Raw genomic sequence first — 26,233 nt, forward strand, 5'->3', positions numbered from 1 at the left:
GAATCAAAAGCAGGATCCAACTCACAAAACTGTGAGATAATGACCTGAGCCAAAACCAGGAGTTGGATACTTAACCGACTAAACCACGCAGATGCCCCATGGAAATATTTATTATAACAAGCATACCAGTAGTTTCTTCTTGAAGAGAGGGATTATGTTAGGGGGAGGGAGACAAGCAGGGTTTCTACAGACATTTATAATGTACCTTTCTTGGTGGTTATATGAGCATTTGCATTATGATTTGTTAATTTATGTATTGATGTTTTATGCATTTTTCTGTGTTATATGTCTAGTAAAAACCATTAAACAGAGAAAAACCAAAGGTTTCTTATTGCTCTTTATTTAAAAACATAATCAGATGTACCTTGGTGTTTATATTGTCTCGTTGTTATTCAGCTGAAAATAAGCATTGAAAGTGTATAATTAGCAACAGTTTAATGAAACCATAGCATTTATAGGATTCTCATATGGATACAAAATAAAACCTGTCATAAAAATTAGTAAAAGATACAAGGTAGAGCACATTTTAATACTGGTACAATGGCAACAGCAGCTTTACAAATGTTTATTATATAGGATTTCTATAGCATTTTTTTATGACCCTTTATTCCACAAGAATAATCAAATCATCAAAAAAATTTTTTTAATTTGAGAGAGGGAGAGAGCATAAGCTGGGGAGAGGGGCAGAGGGACAGAGAGAGAATCTTAAGCAGGCTCCATGCTCAGTGCCAAGCTTGACAGGGGGTGTGATCCCCTGACCCAGGGATCATGACCTGAGCTGAAATCAAGAGTTGGATCCTCACAGACTGAGCCACCCAGGTGCCCCATCAAGTCATTTCAATTAAATTGAGACAGTACATGCTGGTTTATCAATATAGGCATTATAAATGCCCCATAAAATACTTGTTACAAATACTCAAATGTTTTATTCTCAGTGATCATTCCCTTTATTCTTATATAATATAAATGTAGCTAGCAGATTTATTTTCTAACTAGAAGCAGGTATGTGTCTTAACTTTATTACCTGCTTCATTTTCATTTATAAATGTGTTATAAACATAAACATGGGTCTCATAAGAACCCTCAGATTGGCTTTCTAGTCTGGTGACACAACACTCTATTTGGCATCTGAAAGCAATCTTTATCTGTGGAAATATAGGCATTTCTGAGGAATAACTAACATATCTTTTTTAGCCTATGCTAACCAGGATATATTTCAAGGGTATCATCTGTGCAGCTGCTCCCTGTCAGGCTACAAAGTTCAGGGACGATCTAAAACCCCTTGTTTCCTATCCATGAGCAGCTGCTACCATTATTCTTGGAGCTGCAGGGGAGGTTATCATCATCAAAGCTAATCCTCACCTTCAGTCACAAGAACTTACCCTAATGAAAGTTCCCCTTTCTCTGTGATACTTAACACATTAATTATGGGGATCCTGGCTGAAGCTACAGTTGTGTCCAATGCTAAGTAGACATGTCTGACAAGCTAGGGGCTCCCAGAAATACCTGGCAACTTTGCAGGGTTACCAGATAAAATATAGAATGCCCAGTTAAATCTGAATTTCAGATAAACAATGAATACTTTTTGTAGTAGAAATATCTCCCATGAAATATCTGGGACTTCCTTATGTTAAAATAAACAATTCATTGTTTAACAGGACATATTTATATTTATTTATTTAAAAATTTTTTTTAATGTTTGTTTATTTTTGAGAGCGAGAGAGAGAGAGAGGGAGAGAGAGACAGAGGATGAGCTGGGGAGGGGCAGAGAGAGAGGGAGACACAGAATTCGAAGCAGGCTCCAGGTTCCAAGCTGTCAGCACAGAGCCCGATGCAGGGCTCGAACTCATGAACACTGAGATCATGACCTGAGCTGTAGTCAGACACTTAACCGACTGAGCCACTCAGGTGCTCCTGGACATATGTATATTTAAAGGTTGTTACTTGTTTATCTGAAGTTCAAATTTGTTATATATTTGTTTTGTTAAATCTGGCAACCCTGGACTGGTGGGAAAGAACAAAAATCCAGTGAGGTGTGCATTATTACTGGTATTGAAACAATAGGCTGATGAGGACAGGAAATTAGGTCTCAAAGTGAATCTGCTATGGACTTCAAATAATCCTTGGCAGGCCACTGGGGAAAATACAAGTGTCATGTTGAGGTCCTTGTAAAACTTATATTTAGCTGCATGAATGTGGACAGCAAATACCAACGAAAGGAATATCTCAGACTTCAGTGAGCCAGATAGAACTACCTAGATATCATTTCTAAATGCTAGAAATGATATGTTCTAAATTTTAAGGTTATTTTGGACACTTTGCTTCACATCCTTTTGGAAAATAACTGGGTTGGGAGGGGGAAAGGTCTTACCTCTTAACTGTTTATAGTAAACAGAAAACTGTTTATAGTAAATAGAATACATTTATTTGATCAAATAAATGATTTCTGTTTACAATCAGACTTTTTTACTGATCAAGTCTGTAGCACTTAGAGAATTCATTAGCGTTACAGGATGAAATAACTTTTCTTTTTAATTACCTGAGGATACGCAAGATGAATGGGGACCAGTTTACTTTAATGTCATAACTCTACCTATTGAATACAAATCTGTTATCTAGTTAAATGTGAACAACCTCTCCAACCTAATTGGGTAATTCCAGGATAAACATCACTTTGGGGATTGCATTTTCCTATCTGTTCTCTTATTGATCATGCAAACTAAAAAATATCCAAATACTCACTTTGTATCATAGTATGTATGGGGGCTCCACACATACTTTAATTCTTTAGATGGAATTATATATTAGTATAATTACTTATACCTACTCTACTATATTAAAAAAAAGGATTGGGGTGATTTTATCTGTGTATTTTATGGATCATCACGTGGAGTCAGGCTGAGTTGACATCAGTTTTGTTCATCAAAGCTGTTTGTAGAAAGTGGCAGAGTTTGAGTTGGGCTTCTAGGGTGAGCCATCTATGGAAAAAAAAAAAAGGTCCCAGTTATAATATGAATTATGTTCCTGTGGCCAACACAGTTCTCCTTCCTCACTAACAGAATCCAATGCAGCCAGACTCTAAAAACCACTTTTCCCACTTTCTTTCATATAGTCAGAAGTTCCTGGATAGCACCTTCTGACGAGGGGTAGCTTAGCTAGCACACCCTTTTGCTCTTTGCCTTTCACCTGTCTTGCCTAGAATGTGGACACCAGGCTTCAGGAGGTATAGGCATTCTTCACCATGAGGATAAAAGCCACACCTTAAGGATGGAAGAGCAGTCGGGGCACCTGGGTGGCTCAGTTACTTAAGCATCCCACTCTTGATTTCAGCTCAGGTCATGATCTCATGGTTCGTGGGTTTGAGCCCTGTGTGAGATTCTGCACTGACAGTGCGGAGCCTGCTTGGGATTCTCTCTCTCCCTCTTTGCCCCTCCCCCACTCATTACATGCACTCTCTTTCTCTCAAAATAAATAAATAAAAATCCTTTAGACGGGCGCCTGGGTGACTCAGTTGGTTAAGCATCTGACTTTGACTCAGGTCATGATCTCATAGCTCATGGGTTCAAGCCCCATGTCAGGTTTGAGCCTGACGTTGGGTTCTGTGCTGACAGCCTAGAGCCTGAAGCCTGCTTCTGGTTCTATGTCTCCCTCTCTCTCTCTGCCCCTCCCCCTGCTCATGCTCTGTCTGTCTCTCTCTCTCAAAAATAAATAAACATTAAAAAAATTAAAAAAAAAAATCCTTTAGAATACGATTCTAAATAAATGATTTTGAAGAAAAGGAAAAATTTTATTTTTTTCCTAAAGGTTTACCTGAAACTTTCTCCTCAAGGCCCGGGTCATTACTGGAGTCAGTCCAGTTCCTGTATCCATATTTTCTTTATTCGTAAGTGGGGTTCCACCTGGGCTCCTGCAAAGATAATGAAAATATTACAAACTGTGTTATATGCCAATTTTTCAAGTGGGTTTAGAAAGCATAAAGATAAGGGAGCGTATTACCTCTCTACGTCAACTTTTCTAAGTAGTTTCCGCAGATCTATCTGGCTTTTACCAGGAGTACTGACGAAATAAAAATATAAAAGTTAGAGCTTACCAGATTTTATCATTTTTCCCAAAGCAAAGCAGTCATTTCTACAGGCAACATCCTAGAAAGTAGTTCTATTTGTTACATTAAAAAATAGCAGTAGAGGGGCGCCTGGCTGGCTCAGTTGGTAGAGTGTGTAACTCTTGTTCTTGGGATCGTGAGTTCAAGGCCCACTTTGGGAATGGAAACTACTCAAAAAAAAAAAAAAAAGCAGTAGATGCTGATAGGAACATAAGGCAATATAATCATCCTAATAAGTAATACTTCTTGCCTCAGTAATTATACATTTATGATTCCATCTTAGGGAGGAACTCAGCTATGCACACAGATTATGGACAAGGATGTTCACTGAAGAGGTGGAAATAAATCATAAACAACCTAAATGTCTCAAAACAGGAGTTTATCTATAAAACTTACATATAATGAACTGCATATATTAAAGAAGTAAAAATGATGATTTAAACTGATTTTTAGGGTGCTTGGGTGGCTCAGTTGGTTGATTGTCTGACTCTTGATTTCAGCTCAGGTCATGATCTCGCGGTTCATTAGATCAAGCCCCATGTCAGCCTCTATGCTGACAGCATGGAGCCTGCGTGGGATTCTCCTTCTCTCTCTCTCTGCCTTGCCCTACTAGCTCCAACTCTTTCTTCCTTTTTTTTTTTTATTAAAAAAAAAATTTTTTTTAACGTTTATTTATTTTTGAGACAGAGAGAGACAGAGCATGAATGGGGGAGGGGCAGAGAGAGAGGGAGACACAGAATCGGAAGCAGGCTCCAGGCTCTGAGCCATCAGCCCAGAGCCCGACGCGGGGCTCGAACTCACGGACCGTGAGATAGTGACCTGAGCTGAAGTCGGCCACCCAACCGACTGAGCCACCCGGGCGCCCGGCTCCAACTCTTTCTAAATAAACAAACAAACAAATAAACAAACTAAAAAACAAAAAACCCAAAACAAAAAACCCCCAAAACTTTAAACTGATTTTTAATGAGATGAGGAAAGTTCTTGACACATTAAATGGGAAAAGCCTTAAATTGTATGTACAATATGATCATATACAGGTACACAAACAAGTACATGCACACACACACATTTCATTCATTCTAAGATATACTAGTTATCATATCTTATTATTTCTGAAATTGGACTGCTCTTAAAATTCTTGATAATATTTTGGGGCACCTGGGTGGCTCGGTCATTTAAGTGTCCAACTTCAGCTCAGGTCACGATCTCATGGTTCGTGAGTTCGAGCCCCCCATCTGGCTCTGTGCTGACAGCTCAGAACCTGGAGCCTACTTCAGATCCTGTGTCCCCCTCTCTCTCTGCCCCTATCCCACTTGTGCTCTGTCTCCATCTATTAAAAATGAATAAACATTAAAAAAAATTAAAATTCTTGATAATATTTCAAGAAAAATATATTCAAGAATAATAAAAAAAATTCTTGATAATATTTCTTTCCCCCATCCACTATTTTTTTTTTAGTAATCTTCTGTGCCCAACGTGGGCCTTGAACTCATGACCCCGAGATCTAGACTTGTAAAACTCTACCAACTGAGCAAGCCAGGTGCTCCCTCACAAACCCACTATTAAATCAATGGTGTATCTTAACAATAAACAGCATCATGAAATGGAAATAATAGAGTAGATACCTATTCAAAGATTACAATGCTAAACAATAATATGTTAACAGTGACTATCTTCAATCATACGGTTATTTGAATGATTGTTTTCTTCTTTAAACTTTTCTGTGGATTTCCATTTTTCTACAATGAGCATATATAACTTTTAAAGTTAGAGATAAGCAAAAAATCATTCTTTTAAGTAACAGTAGAGCACAACACAGTACAGTTCCTTACATTAAGACATTTGTAACTCGAGTTGATAGCACTTTGGAGTTGGGTTTCAGGGTGACATGCTGCAGGTCAGAGACAGTAACTAGTGGATTCCGTGTCTTTGGTGATGATACAAGCTTTAAATAAAAAAATGAGACAGTATCAAAACACACTTAAAAATGTCATTCAAAATATAAATATGCTGAAACAATGAATATTTGGATGCTGAGTATGTGTAAGATATATCTACTATTCTACTCAACTTGTATTCCAAAACTTCAGAGTATGTCTCTACCTCTTTAGACTAATGGTTGGTAGATAAAATTGAGGTTTCATCTCATGGAAACCTCTGCTCCAAGAGAGCCAAGTGTAGGAAGAAGCAAATGTGCTGGCTGAAGCATAAAAGAAGAAAGATGAGGCAGAGGTCCAAGTAAACCACTAGCTTGTACACCCGTGGAGCCACAGGCGTAGACATAAGGAAAGCCAGAGGCCAGGAATGCTGGTACCAATTGTTGCACTGCATGCCTACTTTCTAGAGCTTGATTCAATGGATCTAGAACATTCATCACCATTTGGTTGCAGTGACCACTTTTGAGAGACTCGCCTTGCTCATACCAAAATAGTGTCTTTTGGTCCTTTGCTCTGAACCTGTGACTTTTGGGACTCATTCTGTTTTCATTTGTGGCTGAATGTAACATATGTACAATAAATCCTCTCTTCTGCTATCTTAGCTGAACCAAAAAACCCCCAAAACATCAAATACTTACCACAGAATGGCTTCTATACATAAGACTTATAATTATTTTCCAGAAAGAGACAACCAGGTTAAAAGCTGAAAGACCATGTGTATGGTCAGTGACATCTTACCTTCTTCCTTTCATCAAAACACTGTGTCTTCTTTAATTTCACAGTCAGTAGATCTTCAACTGTTATTTGCATGGGTCCATCTTTTTTTAATGGTCCAGCCTTAAAATACATAGAGAGGTTACAATTCAGATTGTAACCAGGATATCTAGTCAAATACAAATCCAACCTAGTTTTTAAAGGCTCATTTAATGGGGCGCCTGGGTGGCTCAGTTGGTTACGTGTCCGACTTCAGCTCATGGGTCATGAGTTCGAGCCCTGCGTCGGGCTCTGTGCTGACAGCTCAGAGCCTGGAACCTGCTGCGGATTCTGTGTCTCCTCTTTTTCTGCCCTTCCCCACTTGCACTCTGTCTCCTTCTTTCTCTCAAAAATAAATAAACATTAAAAAAAAGTTTTTAAAGACTCATTTAAATATTAATGCTTATTTACACTAGGAGCCTATTAAATTCTTTCCATTCAATAAAGAATGATGCCGTTTTCAGTACCCATGGATGCTAATGCTATTGCAAAGTATTTATCAAAATGTAAGGCTTTGATAGTACATAAGAGATGGGCTAGTTCCCTGCAGCTATACATCTTCCTCAGGAGTCACTATAATAAGACAGGGGTTGAAGGAGTTCCTCAGGGGCACCACGGTGACTCAGTTGGTTAAGCATCCAGCTCTTGATTTCAGCTCGATCAGGATCTCATGATTTGTGGGATTGAGCCCCACCTCTGGCTCTATGCTGACAGTGCGGAGCCTGCTTGGGATTCTCTCCCTCCCCCCTCTCTGCCCCTCTCCAGCTCACGAGCTCTCTCTCTCTCTCTCTCTCTCTCTGAAAATAAATAAAAAAATATACATTAAAAAAAAAAAGGAGTTCCTCAAATCAAAGTGAAATTTTGCTTGAATTACCTAAAAAGATGATTCAGTTCCCACAGAACAAGAATGTGTAGCCAGAGAGGTATACATTATGGCAAACATAACAATAGGGTCTGGATTTATTTAACTCAGCCATTTTAAACCAAATGCATCTGTAGTGAAAATCCAGCAGATTTGAAAACAGGGTCATGTTTATCTTAGTGATACACAAATATTCTGATCCCCTTGGCAGATAACTAATTAATGGAGACTGGTCTTCCAGTCTAATGACATTATACTTGAGGATCCATCACTTCTCTTTATTCTGACTTTACTCACTAAGCCATCTTCTGTTCTTACTTTGGTTTCCCAGGGTGGCTTTGCTTTTGGTAAAAAGATATTATGACAATCCATTAGGAATATTCCAGTCTACTGTGTTTCATTCATTTATCCTTAAAAAAAAAAATCACTTTTATTTCTAAATCCAGCTTTTGTGAGTTCCTATGGGTCTGAGTTTTTTTTTTTTTTTTTTTTAATTTTTTTTTTCAACGTTTATTTATTTTTGGGACAGAAGGAGACAGAGCATGAATGGGGGAGGGGCAGAGAGAGAGGGAGACACAGAATAGGAAACAGGCTCCAGGCTCTGAGCCATCAGCCCAGAGCCCGACGCGGGGCTCGAACTCACGGACCGTGAGATCGTGACCTGGCTGAAGTCGGATGCTTAACCGACTGCGCCACCCAGGCGCCCCGGGTCTGAGTTTTTAAAAACATAATAATTGACATAATTAAGATATGGAATCAGAAAAAAAATGTGGCTTTCCTCTTAAGGGCCTTAGCCTAGTCTTAAAAGTCTGCCTTGCTTAAAAAAAATTTAAAATTTTAAAAATTAAAAAAAAAAAAAAAAGGGCGGAGGTGGCACCTGGGTGGCTAAGTTCGGTTAAGTGCCAGACTTGGGCTCAGATCATGATCTCACGGTTCCTGGGTTCGAGCCCCGCATCAGGCTCTGTGCTGACAGCTCAGAGCCTGGAGCCTGCTTCAGATTCTGTGTCTCCCTCTCTCTCTCTCTGCCCTGCCCCAACTTGCACTCTCTCTGTCTCACAAATAAATAAACATTAAAAAAAATTTTTTTTTAAAGGCTGCCTTGTTTTACTCCTACATTATACACTGACCAAAACACATCATTACTGGATTGTTTCCTACCTGAAGTGCTTTAGTGCGACTGGATTTTCTGAGCAGCAAAGGTGCTATAGGTGGTGGAGGTGGAGGTAGAGGAGGAGGTGGAGGGGGTGGAGGCGGAGGTGGAAGAGGAGGAAGATAGGTGGCTGGCTGTGGCAGCGTGGGAGGAAGTACAGCTCTAGATTCTCCAGGGGTGGTTGGAGCACAGGCAGGCACATTTGTAAGTTTACCACTTATGTGACATGTCTGACCACAGTTTGGGCAGGAAGAATTTTCCAAGATAGCCTGTAAGAAAACATTACATTTGGCAAATAAATAACAGATTAATTTGGTTCTTGAGGCTCAGAGTCATCAAGATAATAGCTACCATGTACTGAATGCTTTCTCAGCACACTATGTGTTTTATAATGTTTTCTCATTTATCACAAGCTCATTCACTCATTCATTCATCTATTCATTCATGTATTTGTTTTGTGTGTGCTATATGCCAGGCACTATGGGAATGTGAATTCTGTTTGTCATATCATGGAGCTGACAGTCTGGTAAGGAAGACAGACATTAAACACACACATACTCAGAACAAAACAAAATAATGCTTCAGTGAAAACAGTGAATTGTGCTGTGATCATGAATAGTGAGAAACCTGGGGAGTGATATTTAGCCATAATCTCAAGGATGAATTGTGACTTACCAGGTCTCAAGGGAGATAAGGTCTGGGGAAGGAAAGTTCTTGGCAGAGGCAAAAGTACTTAATGCAGCCAAGACTACAGTATACTCAAGGAACTGATAAAAAGGCCAAGGGGATGGAACATGAATGCTATGAGCTGAATTGTATCCCCTACTCCCCTCCCAACTCATATGTTGAAGCCCTAATCCAAGTACCTCAGAATGACTTTGGAGATAGAGCCTTTAAAATGATTAAGTTAGGGGTGCCTGGTGGCTCACTGGGTTAAGTGTCTGACTTCGGCTCAGGTCATGATCTCACAGTTTGTGAGTTTGAGCCCCATGTCAGGCTCTGTGTTGACACCTTGGAGCCTGGAGCCTGCTTCGGATTCTGTGTGTCTCTCTCTGCCCCTCTCCCATTGTTCTTGCTCTGTCTCTCTCTCTCTCTCAAAAATAAATAAATCACATTAAAAGAAAAGAAGTGATTGAGTTAAAATGAGGCTATTAGGGTAGGCTCTCATCCAATTTGACAGATGTCCTTATAAAAAGAAGAAATTTGAACACACAGGAGAAACACCAGGCATGTGTGTGCACAGAGAAAAGACCATTTGAGGACACAGTGAGAAGGCAAGCCAAAAGAGAGAGGCCTAAGAAGAAACCAACTCTGCCAACACTTTGGTGTTAACTTCTGGCCTCTAGAACTGTGAGAAAATAAATTTCTGTTATATAGGCCACCTGGACCATGCTACTTTATCATGGCAGCCCTGGCAAATGAAATTAGTTTCCTATGGCTGCTGTATTGAATTATCACAAACTTTTTGTCTTAACACAATTGAAATTCAGTGTTTTAAAGTTTTATTTATTTAAGTAATCACTACACCCCATGTGGGGATTGAACTCACAACCCTGAGAACAAGAGTTGCATGCTCTTCTGACTGAGCCTGCCAGGTGCCCCTGAGATTCATTTTCTTCAGTGCTAGAGGCTGGAATTCCAAAATCAAGGCATCAGCAGGGCTGTGCTACCTCCCAATGATCTAGGGAAGAATCTGTTCCTTGCCTCTTCCAGTTTTGGGTAGCTGGGGCCATTCTTGGGCTTGGGGCTGTATCATTCCAATCTCTGCCTGTGGTCCCACTGCTCCTCCTTTCCGCTGTGCATGCTCTACTCTGTCTCTTTTATAAGGACATTCATCATTGGATTTAGGGTCCACCCAGATACCAGTTTATGATCTCCTCATCTCCAAATCATTAACTTCAGGGGTGCCTGTCTGGCTTAGTTGGCAAAGTATGCAACTCTTGATCTTGTGATCATGAGTTCGAGCCCCATGGTGGGTGTAGAGATTTCTTAAAAATAAAAGTCCTTAATTTAATTACATGAGTAAAGATCTTTTCCTCAAATAAGGTAACATTTACAGGTTCCAGTGATTAAGACTTGGACAGATCTTTTGGAGGCCATCAATTCAGCCCGCTATAGATGATATCATCCTCATTTTTATAGCTGAGGAAACTGAGGCCCAGAGGAATGAGGTGATTTGCCTTTCTTCCTCTATCTAATTCATTTTGAGGTATAAATTCTGGGAGAAGGGTTGTAATCCCAGAAGTTTCACTCCAAAACAGTAAGTGCAATGTTTATTTTTTGAGTTTTAGATGTTGAAAGTAAGGGCCTTGTTTAGGGGAGTTTGGAGAGAGTGGATATTTATAATTTTTTTCTGCCTATATCAGTCAAGGAAATAGAATCATCCCGAGTATTTAAAAGCGGGGTGGGGGGGGGGGAATAAATAAAAATAAATAAATAAAAGAGGAAGAATATAATGTAGGCAGTTGGTTACATTGATGATGAATGAGCTGAAAAGCACACAGGGGACACTGAGGCAGCCCAGAGATTAGCAACAGTAGAAAGCCATTGAATACCCTGAGGCTGGAGGGACAAAGGGAAGAGCAGTATAACCAGATCTCTGGAGGTGGGTTAATCCAGAGAATCAAGAAACAGGTAGATTTACCTGGAGCAAGCTAGAGTGAGAGAGACAACATCAACCATCACTGGAGAAATTGCCCAGTGCAGAGAATGAAGAGGCAAAACACCCCACCTCCCCTCCAGCTCTAGTCTCTCATCAATGTCTCCCATTAGCCCAGCACAACCAGGAACCAGGTGACATGGAGCTTGGGAAATACAGCCCGTGCGGTTAGCCCCCTGCAGTACAGAACAGAGCCTTGAAGCCTAAGGAATGGATCTGAGGACAAACAGGCCCAAGATTAGCACTTACCTGTACCCATCTCTCCTTCTGGTAAAAGCATAATGGAATTTCTATGGGGGATAACGCCTGCCCTCCTTCCCTAATTCTGGATTGCTTTTTTATTTAACAGTACCAACCTTCAGGGGCCCCTGGGTGGCTCAGTCGATTAAGTGGCTGAGTCTTGATTTCAGCTCAGGTCATGGTATCACGGTTTGTGGGTTCGAGCCCCACATCAGGCTCTGTACCAACAGCATGGAGCCTGCTTGGGATTTTCCCTCTCTCCCTCTTTCTCTGCCCCTCCCCAGCTCTCTCTCTCTCTCTCAAAATAAATAAATAAAACTTAAAAACAAAATAAATCAAAACAAAACCCAATACCAACCTTCAGAGTTTCCTGGAGCTTGCATAATTGATTTTCCAAAATGCAAAACCGTTGTTTCAGACTGTGAAGTTCTCGGTGGCAGAAACGGGATGGAAAGATGGTGTCTTTCAATACTTCTAAACTCTGAAATTAAAAAAATAAACAAGGCTGAATTCTATAAGCAGCATGATAAAGACAGGAAAAAAGAGACAAGAAAGTGGTTTGATGTATGTTTTACAGAAGCAAAGGCATATATGACCTCATAATTTCATCTTACCTGAGCTTGGCCTGAGTGTTGTGCTGACCTGAGCACACACACATGTGAACATACACACCAAATATGTAGAAAAACCATATTGCTGAAAATAGGTATGTCAAACCCATACCTGGGCCATGCAGTTCTGGCACCAGTTGTATATAGACCACACTCTATTTGTCCAAAGTTTTACTGTATCTTTGATACTGGGAAATTTGAAGTTCCAGGATGATCTTAGCCAGCTTCTGCTAAGGGGTATATCTGCTGAAGGAGTAACCACTCTGTAGGAAAAACAAAACCAAACAAATAAAAAACTCCTGAGTTGGAGTAACAGCTTCTGTTTAAATAACAAGCTAGTTTTATAGTATGACTCAGGAGCAGAGCCCACCTACCTAAAGCCAAATTCTGCATTAAATTCTAGAGTTTTGAGATCCACAAATTATTTTGTAAAGCAAATAGATTGTAATAAATAAAATAAATAGCAAATAAAGAGGCATCATTGGGGGGACACCTGGGGGTTCAGTCGGTTAAGTGTCTGACTTCAGCTCAGGTCATGATCTCATGGTTCATCATGGTTCATGAGTTCAAGCCCTGCATCAGGCTCTATGCTGACAGCTCAGAGCCTGGGGCCTGCTTCAAATTCTGTGTCTCCCTCTCTCTCTCTGCCCCTTCCCTGCTCATGGTCTGTCTCTCTCTTTCAAAAATAAATACGCATTAAAAAAAAAAAGAGAGGCATCAGGGATTCAGTAATGAACAAAATAGATAGAAACCCTGCCCTCACTGAACTTACATGTCATGAAAGAAAGGTAAAAGTAAGTAAATAATATATATGGGTTGCTATTTAGTGAATACTAAGGAAAAGGATATATTAAGAGAGAAACATTGGGTGGAGGTGAAATTGTAGGTAGGGTGGGCATTGAAGTCTCACTGAGAAGGTGACTTTTGAGAAAAAAAACCTTAAAGTAAAGAAGCTAGCAACACGGGTGTCTGGCTGGATCAGTGGCAGAGCATACAACTCTGTTTTTTTTAACTTTATTATTTTGAGAGAGAGAGGAGAGGGAGAATCCCCAGCAAGCTAGGAGTTGTCAGTTGTCATTAGGGAGCCTGACACAGGGCTTGATCTCACAAACCATGAGATCATGACCTGAGCTGAAACCAAGAGTCAGCCGCTGAGCCAACTGAGCCACCCAGGTGCCCTGAGCATGCGACTCTTGATCAATGGATCAATGGTTATGAGTTCAAGCCCCACTTTGGGCATGGAGCCTATTTAAAAAAAAAAAAAGAAAAAATTGGAGGGGCACCTGGGTGGCTCAGTCGGTTGAGCGTCCGACTTTGGCTCAGGTCATGATCTCGCGGTTTGTGGGTTCGAGCCCCACGTTGGGCTCTGTGCTGACAGCTCAGAGCCTGGATCCTGCTTCGGATTCTGTGTCTCCCTCTCTCTCTGCCCCTAACCCACTCGCGTTCTGTCTCTGTCTCTCTCAAAGATAAATAAACATTTTTTTTAAATTAAAAAAAAAAAAAATTGGAGAAGTCAGCAATACAAATATCTGGGAGAAGAGCATTCCAGGCAAGGGTAAGAGTAAGGGCAAAGGCCCTGAGATGGCAGCTTGTCTGAGGTGTCTAGGGAACAGCAAGGAGACCAGGATGACTAGGGTGGAGAAACTGAAGGTAGGGGATTAGGAAATAATGTCAAAGTCAGATCATAAAGGTCTAGTAGGTCAAACAAAGGATTTTAATTTTTACTCTGAGAGAGGAAGACATTGGAGAGTATGTATATTTGTATGTATGTATATATGATTTACTGAAATGTAATCTCTATGTCTAAGGTGGGGCTTGCACTCAGGACCCCAAGATCAAGAGTCACATGCTCTTCCAACTAAGCCAGGAAAAGCCGCTGGAGAGTTTTAAGCAGAGGGGCAATCTGACATGATTTTTAACAGACTCACTCTGACTACTGTGTTGAAATATGCTGCAGAGGGCAAGGACAGAAGCAGGAAGACCAGTTAGGGGCTGTTTTTAATATTCAAGAGAGATAGAGAAGAGTTAGGATAATATCATGATTAACGCTTTTTGAGGGCCTGTTTATTTAAAAATTTTTTATGTAAAGAGAGTTATAACAACAAAATGTATAAAGTGTTTTATTTTGAAACTCAGTATCCTAGGATTCCTATGACTTAAGAGCCTCTTTCAATAGCACATCTAAACCTAAGGCCCAGAGAATAATTGACAAAACCAAAACTAAGATTTAAATTCTAGTCCTATACCCCTCTTTCATCACTTAGCAGATTTATACAATTAAATTGACTAGGGAAGAAGAAAATAGTCAATCTGTGCATCTCCAATACAATTCTGTGATTTTTACTCTTGAACTATGTTCACCACATAAAATCCAGGATGCTCAGTGAAAATTTTATTTCAGATGAAGGATGAATAATTTTGTAATATAAGTATATTGCAAATGTTGCATGGTACAATATTAAAAAAATTATTGTTTATCTGAAATTCAAATTTAATTGGGCATTTTGTGTTTTTATTTGCTAAATCTGGTAATTCTGATATGGGAAACAAAGGCAAATGAAAAATTAGATTTTCTTCTTGCCTACAGCCCATTGACAAGTTCTTGAAATACAGTGACCTTTCTCTGGGAGCTCAGCTGCTTCGATATTGACACTTTGGGCAAAAAGCAATTTTAGCTTAATATTATCCTGACCTCCCAGGATCCTATAAATCTTCTTTAGCATATGAAAATCCCTTTGGAAACTTCCTTTATCTCTACTCCCCCAAGATATATGTTAGCAATCATTCTCCAAACATATTGCCCACCGATAAACATCTAAAGGTCTCACGACTAAGGTTTTACTAGATAGTTAGTAAATGACTTTATCCTAACAGCAGCTAGCCCCTCAAGGTCCTGGAAACCTTGCCTCCAAATTCCTTAGAGACTTATGCTATCCCTAACTCCCTCCCCACTTGAAAGTATACAATCTGTCACCCAACACAACCTCAGTGCAGCTCTTTCTGCCCATGGGTCCTGTCCTGTGCTTTAATTAAACCATCTTTTTGCACTTAAGAGGTCTCAAGAATTCTTTCTTGGCGATTGGCTCTGAACCCCAACATTTTCAACATCAACCCTATCCTTAATAGATTAGATTTTTAATATTTTTTCTGTTCTTTATTTAAACCTTACCTTTCTGGTGAGGGTAGCTGAGGAGGAGGTATAATTAGCTTGGGCTGAAAGTGAGAGACTTCTCTTTTTTTGAATAATCTTTTGGCTTTGGCTTTTAGCTTTCTTCTTCGTTGCTTGAACTTGGGCATGATTTCTGTAAAGAAAAATTTTTTTTTACATTTTTTATTTTAGAATTATATATACATATAGAAAATGCACAAATCTTAACAGTACAGTTCAATGAATTATCACAAAGTGAACACATCCTTGTAACCAACCACCATGGTTAGGAAATACATTGCTACTAGCATCCTGGAAGTCCCCTGAAGTGAAGAAAAATTTAAACCCAGATTTGAAGTATCTTTAGAGAGACTCAGCTTTGGCATTATATTACTCTCTAATTTTGTTTTGCTTGTCTTGCTTTTCTTCATTAAGTCAAGCGTATTTCCCTTTCTTATAACAGAGAAAACGGCTCGAGTTGGTATTAAAAGAAGTTTCTTTACCAGTAACATTTACTGAGCATCCACTGTGATAGGTAGAGTAGGTAGTGGAAGAAACAAATTTAACCACTGAATGTCTACTTACTTTTATGCACCTTCACATACATTTTTTCAGTGACTCTTCACTGAATAAATCCTGCAAGATTTTATCCCTGGGGAAGAAGATTTTTATTCCTATTTTTACATAAAAGTAAACTGAGACATAGAAAGATTAGATGATTTGCCCAATGTAAAGCAGTATATAAGTAAGTCTACAAAGACCATGTTGTTTCTAACACTCTATCATGCAACAGTAGATTAAATAGGAGATATACAATGTAGTAAGTTACCCCAAATCTAAGACATGGGTGCTTCAAAACATTTATTTTAAAGCATTTTAAAACACCATCTAGTGGTAGATTTTAATCTAGATTCTTTTCTGAGGAAAATTAAGTCAGAGCTAGTTTGATGAGAAGAAGGGCTTTGCTGGTTTCAGTTGTTGCTACCTGAAGAACAAAGATGTCTTTATTCAAGTAGCAGAAATAAAAATGGTCTCAAGGGCTGGGCCTCCTTCCTTTCAAACTTACATTTGAATAGGAACAATTGGCCTTTAAAATACACATTCATTCCACTTTTGTTCACCCAGTAACCTTTCAATAATTGGTATGCAGTTGTAGGCTTGCTCAGCTCTCAGATTGCACTGGTTGAAGAAACCCAGCTTTTTACCCACTGTGGATTGTAAAAACCCAGAAGCGGCTTACTGTAGTTCCAAGAGCTTTGGACTTGCAGAGGGCACCCCTAATGGCAATGGGTGACAGTGCATATTATCAACAGCTCTTCCAGGAGTAAAGTTTCCTTACAGCATCTTAATTGAATTGATGCCAGGTCTCAAACTAACAGTGTTTCCTTAATTGTTCTTAGAGGCTTGGGAGACACACTGAAAAATACTTAGCTGACTTCACCTTTATTATATCACTTCTCCTTCCTGCTGAAATAATAAAAGAAGGCCAAGCAAGGATTGTTAAATACAAAGGATGGCTAAAGGATTGATTGATTTTTTCTAAACAAACTTAAAATAACACAAAACCGAAATACTCTGAATGAAGAAGTTTAGGGAAGCCTCAGAGGAAGCAGCAATCTTATGGTTGCCTGAAAAGAAGATTAAACCTCATCAAACTCATGCCCACAACTTTCTATGGAGAAATGTCACTGGGAACCTCTCTCTAAGGTGCAGAGTTCACTGGTTGAAATCCCCAGAACCTGAGACTTCCATGGTAAACTCCTCTTCCTTGTCTTCTATCTGCCCTCCTCTACACAGCCCTCCCCCTTCTGTTCCCTCTCTCCCTTTGATGTCTTTTGTTAGACATCAAACTGACACAGAGAACTGGCCTCCTGCCTCTTTTTTCCCTTATTCTCACCAATCCCTTAGTTATAAAAATAGATTTTAAAGAAAGGAGCTGGACATTCTAATTTAAACTTGGCTCTATACCTTTATCTCCACTCCAGTGGTATGCTGGGATTGGCATCAACTGTTACCTTTTCAGGAAATCTGCGAGTTAGTTGTTAAACACATCCACCATTAAAATTAAGTTATATAAGCTTATAATTAGATAATTTATATTTAAAATGGTAATAAATATGATGCAAAACTCATCACTTTCTAATGATTTTACTATTATCTATGCTTTTGAGGTTATTCACCTTATTGTATCTATATAGTGAAAATGCTATAGAATGTTCATTTCTGTCCAACCCCATATTCAAAGACTTCATATTGAAAACCTGAAATTGCCTATGATGGGAGTATTTACACAATGAATATTAAAAAAACACTACAGGGACACCTGGGTGGCTCAGTCAGTTAAGCAACCAACTTAGGCTCAGGTCAGGTCAGGTCATGATCTCAAGGTTTGTGAGTTATAGCCCCATATAAGGCTCTCTCTTGTCAGTGCAGAGCTGCTTTGGATCTTCTGTCTCCCTCTCTCTGATTCTCCCCCCCCCCCCCACCTCAAAAATAAACACTAAAAATTTTTAAAAAACAACAACATTACAAATCAGGGCTTGATTCATTATGTTGTTGACTGTTAAGAAAGTGATAAAGAAAATGTTAATAATGCAGATTAAATTTAAAATCATATCTTGTCTGTAGTTGTTATGTTGTGAATAGCATTAAAAAATTGAGAAATGTTCCAGTATTTGAAAACTAGTATTTGATTCATCAAAGTTGCTTATACAACTGAAGTGAAGTTCCAAAGAAATCTTTGTGATTCACTTTATCTTATTCTATAGAATAATAAATGAAAATATCAACTGACATTCCTATTAGGACTATACTTGTTTATAAATTGCAACCATAGGTTGGCTACTGATACAAGAAATCGGTAAAAATCAACAATAGTATTCTCTGAAAATCAGCTGTATATGAAATTTACAAGAAAGAATATTATAGGGGTACCTGGCTGGCTCAGTAAGTTGAGCATATGATGATTGATCTCAGGGTCAGAAGTTCAAGCCTCACGTTGGGTGTAGAAGTTACTTAAAAATAAAATCTTAAAAAAACAAAAAGTCAGTAAAGAAATAAAAAAAAAATTATAAACCCATGAAGCAAAGAATGGGAGCAGACTATCACAGATGATGAATGTTGACTAAATTATGGAAAATGGAAAGGAGATGGATGAATGGTAAATGACTTGGCAGAGTAGAAGAGAGCTGAGGCTTGAAGGCCGGTGGTAGGGAAGCCAACTGGAAGCAAGATAATTTGTAGAAACTTTAAGAAGATTCTGGACTTAAAGGTACTTAGCACCTTTTAAAGTGTAGGGTGGGGTTAAAATAGGTTTAATTAAGTCATTATAAGGATTGGATAGGCTTCTGGAGTCTGTCTTCCAGTCCTGGTAGCCAGGCAGCTCCTGGCATTTATGTTCTCTCCTGTAAAGATGGATAGGTTTATTCTCTGGAGAAGTTGAACCATAGGGGTGTTGAATTGTGGGCCATCAGCCATAGCAATAGCAGAGTCATGTGTGTATTATCATACAGCAGGTAGGGGACAAACCTGAACTCAAAAGTGAGACTTTTAATTCCCTTCCTCAGCTCAGCTCCCAGAACACAGGCCACTGATTTTAGTTTCGTGACTCAAACCCTCATGCCTTTCATTTCCCTTGCAGGAGGTGAGAAGATTCCTCTCCAGGGAAATTGGCTACCCCCCAAAAAAGGACCTATAGATACTGACATTTAGGGTCTCCCCAAAATGGCTAAGTGGTTGATCATTTACCCACTGTGGTATCACACAAGTTGATAATATCTACCTCCTGTACTTTGAGCTTCCAATTTTTTTGTGTGTGACTTCCTCTGACATACAACAGCCAAAGATCATGAATCACTTTAGGAAAGTCTCTAACATGAAAGACAAAGACCAAAATAAACAGAGGGGAAATAAAAGTGTTTCCATTTCAGAGGAAATGGAAAGGATATAGGAAGCAGAAGAAAACATAAAAATTTTCAGAAAGTGGGATATTGCAGGGACACCTGGGTGGCTCAGTCGGTTAAGTGTCTCTGACTCTTGATTTCGGCTCTAGTCATGATCTCATGGTTCATGAGATTGAGACTGGCGTTGGGCTCTGCACTGACAGCATGGAGCCTGCTTGGGATTCTCTCTCCCTCTGCCTCTCTCTCTCCAACTAAATAAATAAACTTAAAAAAAAAAGAAAGAGAGAAACTGTATTCATGAAACAAGAAGGATGAAAAAAACTCTTAAAAATTAAAAGCAGTAGAAATTTTAAAAATGTAATACAACAGTTGGAAGATAAAAGTGTTAGGAGAGAACAGAGGAATGGAGAGGATTTTATCAAATAAACAATACAGAAATATTCCCTAGAACTGAAAGGCTTGAATTTTCTGTTTGAAATGGTCCATTCAGTATAACAAAAGAAGATCCACACTGAGGCATATCATCACAGAAATAAAGAGGAGATTCTAAAGGCTTCATGAGGGGCGCCTGGGTGGCTCAGCTGGTTGAGCGGCTGAGCATCTGACTTCAGTTCAGGTCATGATCTCATAGTCTGTGAGTTCGAGCCCGGTGTCGGACTCTGTGCTGACAGCTCAGAGCCTGGAGCCTGCTTCAGATTCTGTGTGTGTGTGTGTCTCTCTCTCTCTGCCCCTCCCCCACTCACGCTCTGTCCCCCTCTCTCTCTCTTTCTGCCCCTCCTCCACTCATGCTCTCTCTCCCCTTCAGAAATAAACATTAAAAAAAAAAATTAAAGGCTTTATGAGATAAAAAAAACAGTATAGATACAGAGGTCTGAGAATAGAATGGCATCAGACTTCAACAGCCACACTTCTGAAGGAAATGTTTTCCATCCTGGAATTTTATACCTGGTCACACTTTTAGTCAAGTGTGAGGACAGCATTAAGATAAACAGTGGCAATTTCCAGGGTAATAGTGGCCAGAAGTCATTGGAAGACAGCTTTGAAGCAGGCCTAGGGCAGGAGTCAGCAAACCTTTTCTGTAAAGGGCCAGATAATAAATATTTTGCGCTTTGTAAGCCACCTGGTCTCTACCATAACCACTCAACTCTGCCACTGTAGCATCCAAGCAGCCATGGACAGTACTTAAAACAAATGAGTATGGCTGTGTACCAATAAATTTTTTCAATAAATTTTATTTATTGCCACTGAAATGTGAATTTCATATAATTTTCAGGTGTCACAAAATATTCTTCTTTTGATTTTTCTTCAACTATTACAAATTGTAAAAAAAAACATTCTTAGCTCATGGGATCTACAAAAACTGTAGTTTGCTAATTCCTGTCTTAGAGCACCCACAGCCAGTGAAGTGAGCAAGACCGATAGCAGGCTTCAGTAACATTGTCTCTAAGGAAAAAAAAGGGAAACCAATAAATTACCTAGTGTATTGACCTTTCTGAGCTGAGTTTACTGTTCTTCTGTAAAATTGGGGCCAAATTATCGATAAATGCTTTTAAAAAAGCATTTAAAAATGAGTAGGGAAAAAGTTATAAAAGAAAAAAATGTAATCATAGTAACACTTATATGTTCAGCTGTTACACAGTATTTAGTAGCAAAGCCACTGATTGTTTATTTAGCCAAAAACATGGTATAGGTATATTGTGAAGATAGGAGAGAAAGTGGAAATCAGTAGTTTTCTAATTTATATAAGTGCCTAATACTGAAGAGAAAGAAGGAAAGGAAGGAAGGAAGGAAGGAAGGAAGGAAGGAAGGAAGGAAGGAAAATAGGAAAGAAGGAAGGAAGGAAAGAAAAAAGTTAGAAAAGAAATAGTATTGTAAGCATGTCTTTTAGAATCATGGAGGTAAACAACAGAAACAATTATAAGAATGGATAGTAATTGCCTTTGGCAAGTGGGAGTCAGGATTATAAAGAGATGATTCAGAGGACTGCTATTTGTTTCTAACTATAATAAGTCTTGGATTCGACAGTTAATCTCTGGTATATATTATATTTGTATTAAAAAATAAAAAAAACTTTAATGTTTATTTATTTTTGAGAGACAAAGAGAGTGCAAGTGGGGAGGGACAAAGAGAGAGGGAAACAGAATCTAAAGCAGACCCAAGTCTCTGAGCTGTCAGCACTGAGCCTGATGTGGGGCTTGAACCCACAAATCATGTGATCATGACGTAAGTGGAAGCTGGACGCTTAACTGACTGAGCCACCCAGGTGCCCCCCTGCCAAAAATGTTTTTAATGTTTATTGATTTTTGAGAGACAGAGAAGAGAGCATGAACAGGGGAGGGACAGAGAGAGGGAGATACAGAATCCAAAGCAGACTCTGGGCTCTGAGCTGTTAGCACAGAGCCCGAAGCAGGCCTCTAACCCACCAACCATGAAATCATGACCTGAGCCAAAGTTGGCTGCTTAACCGACTGAGCCACCCAGGCTCCCCTCTGGTATATATTATTAGCTAGAAAAATAGAGTACCACCATTCTGAAACTGAGCCATCTCTTTCTAGCCCTTTTCTGGTGGTTTTACCAATGCCCATTCATTCAAATTTCTAAAGAGTCCTATATAAGCTGATGTATGTTATTTTGGAGATAATTTTTCAATGAAAAAAAAATCTAGGAACTAAATCATATTTTCTCCTTTCTCTTCTGTGTGTGTGTGTGTGTGTGTGTGTGTGTGTGTGTCCCCTGGGCTCTGAGTCATTGTTACTCTAATAACCTTTTAATTAAACACAGTAATTGGCACATGCAGAGAATTGAGAGAATATGTCAAATCTGTCAAGGTAAAAAGGTTCAGTCTGAGATAATTCCTAGATTAGTGTTCCATTCAAAAGTGATAACTGTTCTTTCAAAAAATGAAAGTTAAAGAATTCCTAAATCAAACAAGACAGAGAACTCACGCTAAAGTTTGTTTTATTATCATTGCTTTAATAAAAGCATTAGTAGATGTTCTGTAGAGGATAATTGCCTGAAATAATCTGCAACAGTCTTCCTAGGTTAAAACACATATACTTGTCCCTTTCCAGAAAAGTAATGAGATATACAAATTCTTTTTGCTGGACTAAGCAGGATTCCAACTACTAACACTAGATAGAAGCTCATTTTTTTTTTTTAAGATTACTCAAAGCATTTTTCCTACTTTTTTATTGAAAAGTACTATTCCTTCCTTTTTACCTGCCTTGTTTTGAAAAGACTTTAAGGTTGATTAAAAACAATATGTACTACCACCCACAAAAAAAAGGTAGATGAGGAAATGAGATCTATTATAGAATAAAATATTTAATATGTATAATATATACTTATATACATGAATTTGAAATATTTATGTGATTCATTCATCCTGTCCTTCCTTTTTCTGTCTTCTAAGTTCAGTTGCTTTTGCCATCTTTCCCATTTTAGATTTTTGCTGTAGTCTTTTTTCTCTTACTTTTTTTATTTTGAAAAATTTCAAACCCTGACAAGTTTATGATAGTATAATTAATACGCATATGTCAGCACCTGAAACAAATGTAACATTGTGTGTCAACTATACTTCAATAAAAAAATAAATTGAAAATATAAAAAGAAAAAAAAGATCATATTTATTCTGGAAAAATATACTCGTATACTATTCACCTAAATTTGCTAATTGTTATCTGTTATCTTTTTTTTTTAAATTTTTAAACATTTTTGTTTATTTTTGAGAGGCAGAGAGAGACAGAGTGCAAGCGGGAAGGAGCAGAGAGGAGACACAGAATCTGAAGCAGGCTCCAGGCTCTGAGCTCTCAGCACAGAGCCTGATGAGGGGCTCAAACCCATCAACTGTGAGAGCATGACCTGAGCTGAAATCGGATGCTTAACTGACTTGAGCCACCCCGGCGCCCCCATCCCTTTTTTTTAGTAAAAAAAAAAAAAATTTGTTTAAAATTTATTCGTTTTTGAGAGAGAGAGACTGTGTGTGAGCTGGGAAGAGACACAGAGAGAGAGGGAGACACAGAATCCAAAGCAGGCTCCAGAGTCTGAGCTGTCAGCAGAGCCCCATGCAGGGCTGGAACTCACTAACCATGAGATCCTGACTTAAGCTGAAGTCGGATGCCTAACCAACTGAGCCACCCAGGGGCCCTGCCCACCCCCTCCTTTTTTAAGTAGGCTTCTTGCCCAGTGTAGAGCCCAAAGCGGGCTTTGAACTCACGACCTTGAGATCAAAACCTGAGCTGAGGGGGCTCTGGGTGGCTCATTCAGGTGAAGGACACACTTCTGGTTTTGTCTCAGGTCGTGATCTTACCGTTCTTGAGTTCAAGCCTTGCATTGGGCTCTGTGCTGACACTGTGAGGTCTGCTTGGGATTCTCTCTCTGCTCCTCACGTGCTCTCTCTCTCTCAAAATAAAGAAATAAACTAAAAAAAGAAAAAGAAAAAAAAAAAAAGACCTGAGCTGAGATGAAGTGCTGGTCGCTTAACTGACTGAACCACCTAAGTGCCCCTCCCAGTGCAGATGGAGATCCCAGGAATGGTGAGATCATGACCTGAGCTGAGATTAAGAGTATCCACACTTAACCAACTGAGCCACCCAGGTTCCTTACCATACTTTTTTTTCCCCTTAACATACTTTTTAAAGATTGTCACAATTTAGGGGCGCCTGGGTGGCTCAGTCAGTTAAGCGTCAGACTTTGGCTGAGGTCATGATCTTGCAGTTTGTGGGTTAGAGCGTTTGCCCCATCCCCTGCGTGGGGCTCTGTGCTGACAGCCTGGAGCCTGGAGCCTGCTTTGGATTCTGTGTCTCCCTCTCTCTGCTCCTCCACCACTCATGCTCTGTCTGTCTCTCTCGAAAGTAAATAAACATTAAAAAAAAAAAAAGATTGTCACAATTTAGTCTGATGGCCCTTTGCAGCTTCATCTCTTCTAGTGGTTAGGAAACAGTTTGTACTTCAGGTATGGCAAACACCAAATACTTTCTATAATATACTTTCTATAGCCCTTCCCCCTGCTTGGGGTATCCTCCTTCAAGTCAACTTATATAACCTTCAAGATGCTGTTATTTTTACTCACAGATATTTCTTGAGTGCTAATAATCCACCATGGTAGATAGGTGTGGTAGGTGTTGGGATACAATTCCAAACAAGGCCAACATAGTCTCTATCCGTAAGGAATTTATACTGGCTGAAAATGTCATCTCTTTTCTGCTTCCATAGCATTTTATACACATTCTTATTATAGCATTTATTATATTGCATTGTAATTTGTGTTTGCATGCTTGCCACCCAGCTGGACTGTGAGCTTTTTAAGGTTAGGATAAATTTTACTCAACTTTGTTTCCCCAGGACCAAGAATGCAGCAGGCACTAAATAATTTCAACAAATGAATGAAATAAATCATTCCTGCTAAGTGTTCGCTAACAAGTGGTCTCTTTTTTAGTTAAGGAATATGCTTTAATACAATTAAATTTTGAAAAATCTCTCAGTGAGGGAGGTTTTTAAGTTCTTCAAATCATGCCACTCCTATATATGGTTAAAGGCTGGCTCCAAAACTATTTCCAGTAGGAAGGTGAAATAAATAATAGGCTAAGAATTATAGTATTCTGCGGGATTTGACACTGCTGCTTCTATTAAAACTTCATCCTATGATACGAGAAGTGCTTTTGGTCAGGGGGTACTTCCAAAACTGTGACAGCAACGAAAATAAAAATTGCATTTCTTTACCCTCTTCATAAAAACACATTTTTATGGAGGTTTCTTACACTTTTCCGTAAGCAGCTTTCAGTCAATTTATCAATTTCCTTTACCAGTTCATTACTCTTGAACATTCATAGGGCTATTTCTGGTACTTGGTTATATTAAATTTCGTTTTACACTGTGCAACATTGCTTTTTTAGTTTTTGTCTTGTTTCTCTACCGAGATTGTAGCTCCCTAAAATGTAGCCAGCACAGTATTATTAGGCACAAACAAACAGGGCACACTTTTAAAATTGACACTCTCACAAAACGTTAGACAACATTAAGAGCTTATCAAGGAACACAGTAATACTCGCTATCAAGAAATGTACATTCTCAAACTTTAACGTGCATAAGAATCACTAGGGGTGGGGGATCTTGTTAAAATGCATATTCTGATTCAGTGGGTCTGGGTGGAGCCCGATAATTTGCATTGTTAACAAGCGCCCAAGTTATGCAGATACTGTTGGTCTCCGGACAACAGTGAACAGCAAGATCTAAACGAACGTGCAAAAGGAAGGTTGACGCTTTGCTCCAAAACATATTTTGCAGAGCGTTAATTAAATGCAAGTATGGTTAGGATGGAGCCAAGCCGAGCACTTCTTACCCACCCTCAAACGTCCTCTTCCCAGCTGTATCTCCCCGAGTACAGCCAAAATCCCCACCTCCGTAAATTGTAAGAACACAAGCAGCAACAGGCCCAGCTACCGAAGGAAGATCTCCCTGCACTTACTAGTCTAAGAGCTCGGGATTAGATGGAGTCCGGGTAGTGGCCTCTCCCTCGCCATGTAGAACAATTCAAAATTAAAACCTTATCACGCAGGGACCAATCGTAGCCAAGGTCTCTTCACGATTCGCGCTCTGGGTACTGTAGGAGCACAGTCTGGTTTGTGATTGGTTAAGATGTTACCACGCACTGGCCAATGAAAGCTGAGGCGCTTCTTGTATGAATAAGTGGAAGGCGGGAGCGAAGGGGAGGGGAAGCAGGAGACCTAAGAAGGTGTGACAGATTCCTTCTGCTGTTTGTGGAAGCTTTTCTGTAATTGGTTGGCTCTTCCTCCGATTATACCAATCGCAGTCTCTTCTCTGCGGAGCCCTATCTATGAAATTGAAAGTAGAGATGAGCGTGCAGCCAA

The 26,233-nt window shown here is 39.3% G+C and overlaps 1 protein-coding gene across 3 annotated transcripts; it reads right to left on the reverse strand.

Annotated features, from left to right (window-relative positions):
- Positions 1-323: 323 nt before the first annotated feature.
- Positions 324-26,100, reverse strand: PRR11 (proline rich 11). Of its 3 annotated transcripts, none has more exons than XM_043583906.1 (10): positions 25,831-26,100; positions 15,484-15,616; positions 12,427-12,577; positions 12,062-12,184; positions 8,813-9,073; positions 6,778-6,876; positions 5,935-6,047; positions 3,997-4,056; positions 3,811-3,907; positions 324-2,978 (listed from the first exon to the last, which is right to left on the reverse strand). In XM_043583906.1, the coding sequence occupies exons 2-10, from the start codon at positions 15,609-15,611 to the stop codon at positions 2,910-2,912; spliced, it is 1,101 nt and encodes a 366-aa protein (XP_043439841.1). In that variant the 5' UTR covers positions 15,612-15,616; positions 25,831-26,100; the 3' UTR covers positions 324-2,909. The 3 variants fall into 3 exon arrangements, with proteins under 3 accessions (XP_043439841.1, XP_043439842.1, XP_043439840.1); XM_043583907.1 differs by lacking the exon at positions 25,831-26,100 and adding an exon at positions 23,674-23,778; XM_043583905.1 differs by lacking the exon at positions 25,831-26,100 and adding an exon at positions 18,397-18,510.
- Positions 26,101-26,233: the final 133 nt, after the last annotated feature.

This window comes from Prionailurus bengalensis, chromosome E1 (assembly GCF_016509475.1).
Source record: "Prionailurus bengalensis isolate Pbe53 chromosome E1, Fcat_Pben_1.1_paternal_pri, whole genome shotgun sequence".
NCBI classification, from domain to species: domain Eukaryota; kingdom Metazoa; phylum Chordata; class Mammalia; order Carnivora; family Felidae; genus Prionailurus; species Prionailurus bengalensis.